General features: G+C 39.7%; 2 protein-coding genes across 4 annotated transcripts; one reads left to right on the forward strand and one right to left on the reverse strand.

Annotated features, from left to right (window-relative positions):
* Nucleotides 1–41: 41 nt before the first annotated feature.
* Nucleotides 42–9,620, reverse strand: LOC137603383 (inhibitor of nuclear factor kappa-B kinase subunit alpha-like). 3 transcript variants are annotated; one of them, XM_068326774.1, is made up of 22 exons: nt 9,350–9,620; nt 8,859–9,013; nt 8,668–8,762; nt 8,436–8,553; nt 8,281–8,350; nt 7,665–7,753; nt 7,467–7,556; nt 7,245–7,369; nt 6,784–6,891; nt 6,532–6,667; nt 5,462–5,662; nt 4,858–4,960; nt 4,043–4,166; nt 3,803–3,954; nt 3,667–3,728; nt 3,467–3,576; nt 2,978–3,027; nt 2,623–2,731; nt 2,367–2,514; nt 2,206–2,255; nt 1,822–1,921; nt 42–409 (listed from the first exon to the last, which is right to left on the reverse strand). In XM_068326774.1, the coding sequence occupies exons 2-22, from the start codon at nt 8,961–8,963 to the stop codon at nt 350–352; spliced, it is 2,205 nt and encodes a 734-aa protein (XP_068182875.1). In that variant the 5' UTR covers nt 8,964–9,013; nt 9,350–9,620; the 3' UTR covers nt 42–349. The 3 variants fall into 3 exon arrangements, with proteins under 3 accessions (XP_068182875.1, XP_068182876.1, XP_068182877.1); XM_068326775.1 differs by lacking the exons at nt 8,668–8,762; nt 8,859–9,013; nt 9,350–9,620 and having other exon boundaries at nt 8,175–8,350; nt 8,429–8,553; XM_068326776.1 differs by lacking the exons at nt 8,668–8,762; nt 8,859–9,013; nt 9,350–9,620 and having other exon boundaries at nt 8,175–8,350; nt 8,436–8,513.
* LOC137604092 (piggyBac transposable element-derived protein 4-like) lies at nt 9,335–12,879 on the forward strand. The gene is made up of 3 exons (XM_068328026.1): nt 9,335–9,380; nt 10,447–11,915; nt 12,826–12,879. Exons 1-3 carry the CDS (start codon nt 9,335–9,337, stop codon nt 12,877–12,879), a joined length of 1,569 nt encoding a protein of 522 aa, XP_068184127.1.
* Nucleotides 12,880–13,096: the final 217 nt, after the last annotated feature.

Raw genomic sequence — 13,096 nt, forward strand, 5'->3', positions numbered from 1 at the left:
GGTCGGACATGTGAGTGTTGAGTCAAGACAAACGCTGTGTGTGTGTCATACATGAATATAATTTATTCACATTCAGTCATGCATAGTTTGCTAGTTTATCAGCAGTCATAATTTTCTCTAGTTATTATAACTCCATAAAATAAATAAGTCTAGGTTACAGTTGGAAATGATTTTTAAAAATGTACATTTAAGTTAAAACATAAATAGATAGCTATATCATGATTTACACAGTCTTACAGTATGTAAATGGCACAGAATGGAATCAAAAACCTTTCAGATAGTGTTACTCTGATAAGGCACTTGTGTACAGTATGTATTTTTGACTCATAACTGTAAGTCTGGTCAATTTCTATAGCTTCTGAGGTTGGGCTTTCACAGTTTCGTACCGAGTCCAGCTCCAGTCCTGTTCCTGGAAAAAGAACAGACATGTTAATACTGAACTATTAACCTTGTTCTATCTGCTACACATTGAACGTTTTCATGCAATTCTCAATTGTTTTACCCTGAACACCGACATCAAAGAGGCGATTATAGTTATAGTCACACGTCTTTAGTTGGTGGGAGATGTATACTGTATACGTTTGTAAGCAAATAAATAAGCACGAAAATTAATAAATGAATAAATTGGTTATCCTCTGGAAATAAAAGATGATGTAATGGAAGGATGAAATTCATGGCAGGACATGGCAAACAATAAATTGATTTTTGAGTGTAGTAGCAACTAGGGCTGAGCATCATTTGGATTTTAAAGATTCTGATTTTGTTTCCACTTCTGCTTCTGCTTTCCGGTCCTTGATGGTTCCTAAAAGTGGCTCATTTAGGGGTATGTTTAAATACACACAGAAGACAGAATTAAACACAAACACTCACACAAGACAGTCTATTTAACTATCATGTTAATTATTTGATGTAATAAGACGTGAGCTGATGCAATGTTTAAAAACCTGACTATATACATTAACTGCACAAGGTTTCCCAGATAGAAGAAAAGAACTAAGACAAAAACTAACAAAATGTTCCAAGGTGTTTCCCTTTTCAACACTTTTCACAACAAGTAGATGATGTAATTAACCAGCAGGAAGGTCTTTACTTGTGCCATTTTTATTGCTACAGACTTTTGTAAAAAATATTGGTTTAAATGCCCTACTTTCACTCACAATTTTAATACTCATGATGTTGCTGGGGTATGAATATATGTAAGATGTTACCATTCAAAAATTCAATACCAATTGTTAAAAAATGTGGCTTACATTGTTGTGACGAGAGATGTGTTCATTCATTCAGCATATTTGTTTTTGGATCACTGCCACTACCTCAGAAAACAAAAAATTGCTCGTTTTAGCAGTATACAGACGTTGTAAACATATAGACGTTTACAGCAATTCTTGTTGGGTATGATGTGTTAGCAGTAGAGAATATGATAAACATGGTTTAAGTTTCACTTCACCAAATGTAACAAGGTGCTGCTAGATGTTGTCTCCGAGTTAACTGCAAAGGGTGAGGCAGGGCGAGGCCACCACTGTACACTCCACGATTTGTACACCTTGCAGACAAGGCATTCAGTCATGTTCGCATTGTATCCTCATCCTTTCTTTGAAGGAATGCGTCAGGTACAGACATTGCTATTTACAACGCTGCAATGTTCAGCGCAAAATAAAGCCAGAACCACCAGTTCTTGATGCCCAACCCTAGTGGTAACTCATAGAATTTACTCAGGTTATTTTACAGACAGGTTTTTCCATGACAAAGAAAAACTCGAAACAGCAAGTTGTTAGCTCAAGAATTAGCATGAACACACCAGCTCACAGCTGCACACCATACCGTAACACTATAGTCCATCTCCAGGGCTGTGTCTTGGAGCAGAGAAGTTAACTGACTCAGATAACGCTGATTCTCATCCAGTAATTGTTGAACTGTCTCACTGAAAGATGAAAAAGAAATAAAACTTTGTGGCAACTTTCTCCTTTGTTTGCAACAGAGCTACTACACATCTGAAAATGAGTTATACTTCTATTAGCCACCGAACTTAGACATGTATTAGGTGACTTTTGTGAGTTTTGAGATTTCTGAACATCTCAGTTGCTGGTTTTGGGAGATCATTCAACCTATGCTGCACAGTGGAGATTAAAACTCACATTTTGAATCATGGATAAAACAATCAGACATATCTACTTTAGTAGAGTGTGCGGGTTATACAGCTCTTACCTAACAGAGGGCTGCAGCGAAAGTGACTGTGATGGAGAATTCGTCTGGGCCTAAACACACAAGCAGCAACTACATTTGGAACAGCATTATTTGATGTACATTTAACAACTTATTCTAAAGATTCAAGATCTTAAACCAGGACTTGTTTGTTAGACACTCACACAGGCAATCTTGAGAAGATACCAGAACTCTTTCTGTCGCTTCATCTGCATCTGCATCACTGCTGCCTCTGCAGTTTTTATGTTCCCTACCGCTGTCTCCAACTTAGGGAACAAATTGATGATGCGACGCTTGCAAACCTGAATTGTGCTACAGGAAAAAAAGGGAAAAAATACACATGCAGGAAACAGTTAAATGATATCTCAGATATTTTGAACTGTGACGTGACTGCACATAATGTACCAATGGACAAATTACCTCAGGTGAGAGTACAAGTCCTTCAGCACTCTGTCTTGGTTCTGAACTGTTTGAAGTATGGTCTTCACCATGTTGGAGCTGTCGCTGTATCCATGTGGAGGGTCAGGACCTGAGATCATCCATGCACAATCATCTGACAAATCCAATTCAATACATGCCATTCTGTTATTCCCAATGCATTATTTAAATAGTTGGACTTCCTGCGACTTGTTCTGGTTTTCCTCTATACATTTTCTCTGAAATACATTATTGTATGTCATAAAACTTCATGTATCCAAAGCTAGTATTATTAGCTGAGCCCAGAAACAAAAAGTTATGCACAAACAGCTTTAAATGATAAATGATGTGTACTAACTTTTGCATTTAGCTTTCAGTTGCTTGTAGAGTTCTATGGCCTTTTCCTCACTGAAAAAATAGTGAATGAATATGAGCATACAAAAAAAATAGTAAGATGCCCATATACTGTATGGTGTGCTGTACTGCAAAACACACTGGAATCAAAACATTTAATCATTCTTTCAGTTGAAGTGAAAAAAACCCCATTTCCATTCAAAACTCATTATAAGTTATCTTGAATTAATATGAAGCTTCAGCACTTTAGCTTAATCAAATTAAAAGTATAATTCCCAGCATTGTCTATTTAGATCCAAATTCTGTCCCAGATGCTGTTTCCTTGCCAAACAACAGCAAAGAGACAGCAACACAAAGTGTCTCACATCCAGTGAATCGCATCAGGAGCCAAAACTTGTGTATCAGAATGACCACAGGATATGGGAACATGGCTGCAGTTTAAAGACCTTGAAAAGGAGGATATGATTATGTGTGGATATGTCTAGATACTGACAGCTGTTCCATTACATCCCCCTGTCTCCTTGCAAATGGACTCCTCTGCAACTCCACAATCTCAAAATGTACAGCCACAATGTCTTCATCCAGATACCCCACATCTGCAACCTGCAGCAATACACACCGTGAGAACATACTTCTTCAACAAAACTACAATCAAGCAGTGTTGAATTGCCATGAATAGAAGAACGGTCATACCTTCATAAACCCATCAGCCTTCTCTTCATTTTCCTGCCAGGTCCTCAGCAATTTTTCTGAAGCTTTAAATAAAAACACTTGAGGTTTCAGTAATCACAAACACACATATCACCACAGGAAATGACTATCTACTTACAGATGCCAGTTTGCGTCTGCTTGGTGTATTGCTCAAGATCATTAAGGATGCTGGTCTTAAAAAATGCCAGTTTGGCTTGAAGCTGCTGTGACTGAGAGAACAACATGTTCTTGTATCGTGTTAAATTGGTGTTGTAACGCAGCAGACTCCGTCTACACAGATACAAACACAAGGAAAGGACATTTCAGTCTATACTGTATGTATGTAAGTATGTACGCATGTGTACAACTGAGCACTTACATAGCAGCCCTCTGTCCTTGGTACAGGCGAATGTAATCCTCCTTCAGTCCACAGATGTAACTGACTGCTTCACCCCACACCTTTCTCAGTGCAGTCAGTGGAAGCTGTGTCTTTGTCTCTCTGACTGGAACACACAAAGTTCATGCCAAAAGTGTCAACTGACATGTTAAACAAACAACAACAATAATCTCACCTGTCTTCATGGAGCAGTCTTGGCCTAACTGAGGGGGCGGCAGTGGCTCAGTGGTAAAGCGGGCGGTAGAGCGGGTCGTCACATGATTCAAGATCGGCGGTTCGATTCCCACTCCCGCCCAAAAAAAAATACCCGGAGGTGAGCTGAAAGTGGGAGGTGTCAGCTCACCTCTGGAGCACTGCCGAGGCACCCTTGAGCAAGGTGTCATCCCCTTTACTAATTGCCTACAGGCCCCCTTGTGTGTGGTGTGTGTATTACAGTGGTCTGTACACACTAATATACATGTGATTTGATTTGATTGACTAACAAAAACTAGTGTGCGTTCTTAATTTCCCTTTGGGGATTATAACAGTATATTACATTAAATGAAAAATTAAATTAAATATCCTAAAAATCATTGTTGTATTGATAAATTTCACTTAATTCTGCTTTTGAGCAGACCCTCAGCTGATTCACCTTACAAAATTCACTCTAATTAATTTTTTAATTATATCAGATCAAGAAAACACACTGAAGTGTCTCATTTAAAAATATCCTTTTCAAAACTGTAAATAAAATATTTTGCTTAGTTCTATTTATCATTTCACAATTCAGTCTATAGTGGTTTTATGCTGTATCTCACCTATAAAATTGACACTGTCGGGCAGAGGTCTGGCAGTAAGTGGTCCGGCGTACTTGGTCAGACTCTTATCGAACAGGAAAACCGTGGAGCTGTCTTGGCCTCGCTGAAAGCAGAAAACAAATATCACTGTGGATGACAAGAGTCCTCCAGTGCAAAAGTGTAACTCCCCATTGCAAATAATTCATGTGTGTATTTTAGTTTGACTTGCAAGCTACACTCTGTACTAAATGCAGATAACTACAAAAACTCCCGTCAATGTCAGGTGCTTGGACAATAAAAACTCCAATTTATTAAAGTACTTTGGTTCAAGAAAAACTAGGATCTAATTTATTCCTACAGTCTTCATTCTATATGTTATAACTTGTTAAAACTTTGGCGATAATTACAATAAAACTTAGTTGCTTAATCCAGAGAAACTGTTACATATAAAACCAAAAACATAGCCAAAAAACAAAACAACCCCCCTCCAGAAACCTACAATTATCCCATTTCCAGTTACAAGTCAAAAAATACACCGTGATGCCTAACAGAAAATACTGTGCTGTATTTGTTCTTGCTGCCAGGTCTGTTTGACATTAAATATGTTTGTGTGGCTGTGACATACTAGTCCATCTGGGAGGAAGTGTGACGGTGGTCTGCGTGGGTCGAGGGAGATTCCCGTCTCCAGCAGAAGCTCTTGATTCAGCGGAGAGATGTGTGTCTGCGTGTGTGTCTCCAGACGAAGCTGTACGGAGTGTAAGCTCTCCTCGGCACCCAAAACCAATGAGTGTAGCTGGGCTGACGTCATGTCCAACACGTGAATCACCTAGAGATACAAGCATGAAATACTGACCATCCCTCACCATGGATGTAAAAAAAACACATAAAATTTGTTTAAGTTGTTGCTGTTAATTGACATTCTCTTCAACTGCATTTTATATCATTACACTTACAAAATTAACATAAAATTTATGTCCAAAGCCAAAGATTCCCCTGCCATAGGAAAAACTCCACTGCTAGACCCCGTGTGAACAAATGGACATGAAAATTCCAAACAATCAAATACACCTATATTGTAAAAACTAGGAAATTTATAGAACCATTATGAAATGCACATCTTCAGGGCCCAGCAAAGTATGAGTGAAATTTCAATGATTCTAAAGCTGTTTTTCAAAAGAAGTAAAGCCTACTTCCTGCTACATAAAAACAGATGTACCATGATGATCCTTTAAGCTCTCTTAATAATGAGGACATAAAAAACACATAAAAGCACTTAAAATTTCATAAATATCAGAAGCCCTCTCCTTTGCACCACATGGCAAATGTGTAACTGAAACTTGGTTTATTTACACATTTGCTGAGCCATGCCCTGGTCTGACACAAATATGCCTCACAGAATTTGCCAAGGAAAGCAGTTTCCATGCTTACAAAGTTCAACTTGACCATGGAAACAAAAAAAAGAGCAAATGACAAAAATATCCCTCAACAGAAAAAATCATTACATCAATACTTGGTTGTTTTGCAAAAAAAAGTAAAAAAAAGTGAATTGTTTGATGAACAGAGACAAAATCTATAAGGTCCCAGACCATAACGGGAAGGAAATAATTCAGGCACAAAATGAGCGGAAAAACTTTTCATTTTGAACAAATAAAGACGACATCAATGTTTTCAATAAAACAAGTTTCCATAAGCCACCTTCATGTTGAGAATATTCTGGAGAACTGTGTAGCAGCACGGTTTGTTTGTGTCAGGATTGAGCCCTCCACCTCGTTCTGCAGGGTCCCACAGTAACAGCATATGCAGAAGAGACTCAACTGATTCAAGCAATGGTCTGTGAAAGCGCGCACGCACGCACGCACGCACGCACACACACACACACACACACACGCGCGTCAGAATAACAGAGGTTGGATTGTTAAATATGAAAAACGTGTTTTTTGTTTTAACCTGCTGAGATTGTTGGGATATGGGAGATGAGTTGAGAATCGAACGTCTCCATTCATGTCTTCCATAGCGACAATGTCTTTGGGACCTTTGTTCTTAACTTTACTTGTCCTATAAAGTAACATGTAACCAGAACTGAAAATCATGCTAAAAAAATTTGAAAATGAGATCCAAACATTAAGGTAAAAAAATATCCGTGTATACTTTTTTTATTTCTGGCAGATTAATAAACATTACTGAAGTCACAATCACTACATTAATAGAAAAAAGGTATGTTATGCAAAAAAAATTTGTATTGTTTATGAACCCAGTAACAGTGAGTCTGTTATTACATTTAGTAGCTAGTATCGTTATTAACAAAGTATCATGTTGGTATATGATATTCCAGTATCACATATTGCTGTTTAAATCATGTATAAGTGAAGGAAAACAGAAGAGGAATACATTGCTGCTTCCTGACTCACCACTGGACAGGCTGCATGTGATGTAAAAATGGCCGAAAGCCACAAATGCATTCAAAGATTACTGTTCCAAAGCTCCAGTAGTCTACAGTCACGGTATAGGGTTTGCTCTCAAAAAGCTCTGGAGCCTGGAACACAAGAACAGATTAGAAAACAGTGCTTGTCTGTTGAACTTGAACAAAACTGTGGTTACAGAGCTACACATGGTAGATGTACAACACAAACCAGATACTGGAGAGTTCCAACAAAGGATGTACAGAGACTGCCCTGCTCCAAGTCTTTTGCATTACCAAGATCGGTGAGTTTGTGGACAAGCTTGAGGAAAATGGATAGAAAACACAAAGTTCATTAAGACAGAATGGTACAGACACCCATAAATGAAATAGCAGAAGGCACATAATGTACAAAAGGAAATTGGTTCACCTTCCCATCAATCTCCTGTAGAACTATGTTCTCTGGCTTTATGTCTCTGTGAATGATCTTTTTTTCATGGAGATACTCGATAGCAGAACCTATGTTTGTAAAAAAAAATCAAAACAACAAAAAATAATTATCATAAAGAACTTCCTTATGCATTATGCATTAATATGATACAACTAGCATATTTTCAGATATAATTTGAGGTGGGAGGCACAGTGGGTAGCACTGTTGCCTCACAGCAAGAAGGTTCTGGTTCAAGTTCTTTCTGTGCAGAGTTTCTATGTTCTCTCCATGTCAGCGTGAGCTCTCTCTGGATTCCCCATCTTCCTCCCAATTCCAAACACATGCAGCCTACATGAACTGATCCATCTAAATCACTCATAGGTGTGGGCGTTTGTGTGTGAGTGTCGTTGTCTTTCATGTGGCTCTGCAACACAATCAGTCTGGAGAGTCCCTCGCTTCTTGCCCATAATCATTTGGGATAGGCTCCATAAACACCAGTGACCCACAAACCAGAAAAGTGGCTGTAGACAAGTTGGTTGGTTGATTGGTTGTTTGGTTGGTTGACAGATGGATGGATGGATGGATGGATGGATGGATGAGTTGGGGAACACATTACCGATGTCACTCAGCAACAAGAGGACTTCACTCTCCTGCAGGCCGCAGCAATTCTCTGGTTTATTCAACACCTAAATAAGATGTAAATGTTATTAGTGCACTGTTCTAAAAGACAACCAGTTATTTGGGGTCTTTAGTGAAATACCCACTTGATACCTTGCGTAGGACTCCTCTTGAGCAGTATTCCATTGCCATTATAGGCAAGTCATTTAAAGCAATGGAGCTCATCACTTCTGGAACTTCTTTGGCCTTAACTATGTTCACATGGTTTAGTCTACAACAAAAAGAACCAAAGATACAGCAGCGGTTTGAAAAGGAAATCAATTGTTCAGGGACATTTTTAAAAAATGTTTGTTTGTGGGAACACAATCAAATAAATTATTCTCACTTCTTCATGACCTGAATCTCTCTGCTCCAGCGGTCTTTAATCTGGGAGTTTGACTCCAGACGGCAAAGTTTCACAGCTAGCTTTTCTCCTGACTCCTGGTCCCCACAGACAGGAAATGAAACCAAGGAAAGACACATCTATGTCTGCAACTCATGTTTTCTTTGCCATAGAGGTCAAGATGAAAAACTCACAAGGTGCTGGAACAGATAGACATGCCCAAAGCTTCCCATTCCAAGTCTCTCCTTCATCTCCCAGGAGCCACACAGCTGGCCCTGTTGGAGGACAGTCCGCTCCATTGAGGGAGATCTACTGCAGCAGCTGGTCAACAAGTCGTCTTCCGGAGACCCTGGCATAAAATAAACACATAGACAATAAGCAATTAATGCATTTGAAAGGTTAACAGAATAATTTACCCGAATTATATTAATATTATAAAATATTATTGCATGTGTATTACAGTATCACATTTATTCTTAAGGGGGAAAGTCACAATTGCTATTAAATCTTTTTAAACTCTACAACGCAAGTTAAAAAGAATTAGTCACAAGTAAAAGCCTTACATGTATTTTCCTTCTGTATCATTAATGTTTCATGTTATTGTATTACTTTCTTGCTTAGATTTCATTTTGTGCAATATGTTGTGAACTTAGAGATCCAGTGTAACAGGATGACATCCTCTCACCTGTCCAGGAAGTCACAGCCAGAAGAGCGCTGTTAGCTAGCTGCTACAACATCATTGCTTCAGTGCTAACGGTGTCGCTGAGTCGTTTTCTTATTTAGCGTTTAAACAGGAGGGCTGGATCGACAAATATGTCTTGACCTCAGATTTAACAACCAATCAAATATTTATTTATAGCTATAGATTCAGTTGTGTTCCGGTTTGGTTTTCTTTACGGGTATCGACGAAAAATTTAAGTTAACAGCACTGCATTAGTTGGTTCCACACATGCGTACAATTGTGTAAACCAGTGTGAACGTTTACATTGGAGACCGCGAGACCAGCCCTACTGACATGATTGGCTTATACGGATGTCCATTTTGCTGTAACCTATCTGACTGGCATTAGCCAACCAAGCAAAGGCAACTTCTATTTTCTAGCCAATCACAGGAAGAGAAGGGTGGGACGTACCTTCACCATAGTAGAAATTTAGAGAACAGCTCGGACGAGCCCGTGCGGGGGATTTCCTGACAAGGAGTCAGCTGGTCCATTAAAATACAACAATCCTATGAAACAAGCCTTTCCTTATATCTATTTTGACGAAAATTACAGGAGACAATTTTAAGGGATTAGTTAACTAGTTCGCTGGCCTGGTCAAATTACTGACGTCTATAGACGTCAATCTAATAAAAAATACATATTTTTATGATGATGACATGATGAATGAATATATTTATAAAATTCACAGATCATACGTCCAGCAGAAGTCCCACTCCCGTTGGCAGTAAAAAATAAGGTAAAAGAAATCTCCACCTTGCACTGCAACAATGAATTTGCTTACCTAATAGAATTTGTTTTTATAATCCCGTGGAATTATCAGCACTAAACGGGTGTTTTGAGTTGGGAAGAGGTAAGGTACCTGATGTGGTTTGAAATAATAATAGGTCCACAAAGATAAATGATTGGAGATAGAACTCAGTGTGCATAATTACATTTAGAAGTGGAAGTAATTTATTTTAAAAAAAAGGTGAAGCAGTATTTGGTCCTGCGTAAAGTAATCTGGGTTGCAGCAATGTTTATTTTATGGTAATGGTTTATATGTATATGTATTTAATTTTTAGGTCGTGCATCAAGCAGAGGTCGTGGGCAGGATTCTGGGTGGCTGGAAGATGGCTGGCAACCTCTCCAGATCCCATTCACCGAGACCTGGGGTCCCCGGGGCGCTGCAGCGGAGCTGGATTCACGCCTGCCTGCTGACTTCCTGGAGCTGTTCCTCACTGATGAGCTGCTGGGGCATATAGTGGATCAGACTAACCTGTATGCTCATCAGTTCTTTGAGGCACACCCAGACAGTCTGCCACACAGCAGGAGGAACGTGTGGAAACCAGTTTCAGTCCAGGAAATAAAGACATTTTTTGGCTTAACCTTTCTCACAGGTTATGTGAAGAAGCCAAGCCTGGAACTGTACTGGAGTGTGAATGAGGTAGATGCCACCCCTTATTTTTCCCAGACCATGTCCAGGAACAGGTTTCAGCTGATATGGAGGTTCCTGCATTATAATGATAAAAAAAACCAAGATGCCACTGACCGTATGTACAAGGTGAGGCCAGTGTTGACTTACGTTGTGAACAAATTCAAGGAGCTGTACCAACCTGCCAGGAACATCTGCATCGATGAGGGGATGATGCGGGGGCGCCTCTCCTTCAGGGTCTACAACCCTCAAAAACCCGTAAAGTATGGGATAAAGTCCTACACTTTGTGTGACTCTGCGACAGGGTACTGCTTCAACATGAAGCCTTATGTAGGGGAGGGCAGTACCCTGTCAGACATTGTGTTTGAGCTGCTAGATCGCCTCCAGGGTCATGGACATACACTGTTCATGGACATTTTTTATAACTCTGTTTCTCTCTGTGAGCGTCTGGTAGGAGAGAGGACCAATGTCTGTGGAACACTCCGCAAAAATAGTGGTGAGCCGAAGATAGTCACTGAGGTGACGGAGTCGGACTTGACAGGCGAGAGACTCGTCCGCCACAACGGGAAGGTGATGGTCCTCGCGTGGCATGACAAACGAGTTGTGAAGATGGTCACGTCCTGTCACCAAGACAAGATGGAGACGGTGGAAGTGTGGAAGAAAGGACACGCAACCAGAGTCCCTCAGCTGAAGCCAGAGTGTGTGGTGGCTTACAACGCCTGCATGAATGGGGTAGATAAGCTGGATCAGAACATCGCTTACTACCCCTTCATCCGACGGTCACTAAACTGGTCCAAAAAGTTTGTGGCCTACCTCTTCCAAATAGCGATGTTCAACGCCTACGTCCTGTACCGAGCCAAGAACCCAGGTGAGTGCAAAAGTCATCTGGACTTCATTTGCGGAGTGGTGAGGTCCTGGACGGCAAAACGGCGTGTCAGAGAGGAGGATGAGGATGCTGAAGATGTGGAGGCTGAGTTTGGGGACGAGGCAGACGGAGGCACACAGCGGGCGCCCTACCAGACAGACCCAGAGAGCCGGCTTGATGGCGTGCTGAAAAAACATCGGCTGGAAAACATGCAGCCAACCAGCAGAAAGTCAAGGCCAGCGAGGAGGTGCAGGGTGTGTGCACGGCGGGGCCAACGGAGTGAGACAAAGTTGTGGTGCACATCCTGCCATGTCCCCCTGCATGCAGGGGAATGTTTCACTTCATATCACACACAAAAAAAATATTACTGATTACACACACTCGCACCCACACTCTCACACCCACACACTCACCCATACATACACTCACCTGTAAATAGTTCTGACACTTGAGAGTGAAATTAATGTACTTTATGTTTTGCCTAATTTTCAAAATTGTTATAAAATAATTTGTTCATCAAAAAATATTTTTTCTAATGTTGTTTTCATTGTCTCAATAAGTAAAAGTATTTTCAAAAGTTTAACGTTGAAGTTTTCCTTGAATTTGCTTCTCTGCAGTAAAACGTCATTATCTCCGTTTTCTGGTCAAAATCAGCCGTTTTTGCTGAAACCACCCTGTGTTCTACGGGCAATAACTAAACACACAAAAATGCTAGAAACAAACTTTTTTTTTCTAATGAAAGAAGAAAGTCTAAAGTTTCAGGTGATATGTAGAATGTTTATGTAGCCTAAACAATGAATATTTGGTGGGCCTTCAAAATTCAGTGAAAATGCTCAAAATCTCTGGCACTGGGGAGCTCTCCGCTCTGAAAGCGTCTGGCAGTCAATGAGTTTAACTCACATGCACTGTATACGTATTGCCAATGAGATTTAAAAACCCGTTTTCAAAATAAAACTATTCGCACATGAACTCTGTTGTAGAAATAGACACATTAGCACTAAGCAAAGTACTGTATGCAATTTACAAATTAAACAGAACCATAAATAGGATACATATGTCTGAAGGAAGATTTTGTTGTTATTGTTGTTTATTCATTCATTCATTCATTTATCCTCATTGGGTTTCTGCATGGTGGTTCTTCAGGTTTTGTGTTTGTGTCTTTAGAAACAGGTGGTGTACAAACAGTTTATTTCTGAGATGGTTTTGAAAATGGGTTGAAGTTCTAATGATCAGGATTCAGACACAGAATGTACAGTAATGAGAATAATTAACCATACTTCTTGAGTTTATGTTTACTCTGACATGATGAACTAACTGCAGTTAATGAAGGTTGTAGCTAAATATTTGAAGTCTGAAATGTCCATCAAAATATCTTCTAATGGTGGTACAAAATTACAATACATATTTGTTTTCCTAGTTAAAATGCAGGTAAACC

This window comes from Antennarius striatus, chromosome 11, assembly GCF_040054535.1.
Source record: "Antennarius striatus isolate MH-2024 chromosome 11, ASM4005453v1, whole genome shotgun sequence".
Taxonomy (NCBI): Eukaryota; Metazoa; Chordata; class Actinopteri; order Lophiiformes; family Antennariidae; genus Antennarius; species Antennarius striatus.

What these genes read in the sequence shown, in the direction of transcription:
- LOC137603383 (XM_068326774.1), bottom strand. Translation starts at nt 8,963, where the DNA reads ATGGAGCGGACTGTCCTCCAACAGGGCCAGCTGTGTGGCTCCTGGGAG. An exon ending in CTTGTTGCTGAGTGACATCG is followed by an intron (nt 7,754 to 8,280) that starts GTAATGTGTTCC and finishes TTACAAACATAG; the next exon opens with GTTCTGCTATCGAGTATCTC. An exon ending in TACAGGAGATTGATGGGAAG is followed by an intron (nt 7,557 to 7,664) that starts GTGAACCAATTT and finishes ATTTTCCTCAAG; the next exon opens with CTTGTCCACAAACTCACCGA.
- LOC137604092 (XM_068328026.1), top strand. Translation starts at nt 9,335, where the DNA reads ATGACATCCTCTCACCTGTCCAGGAAGTCACAGCCAGAAGAGCGCT. An exon ending in GTCACAGCCAGAAGAGCGCT is followed by an intron (nt 9,381 to 10,446) that starts GTTAGCTAGCTG and finishes TTTAATTTTTAG; the next exon opens with GTCGTGCATCAAGCAGAGGT. An exon ending in GGCCAGCGAGGAGGTGCAGG is followed by an intron (nt 11,916 to 12,825) that starts GTGTGTGCACGG and finishes TTGTGTCTTTAG; the next exon opens with AAACAGGTGGTGTACAAACA.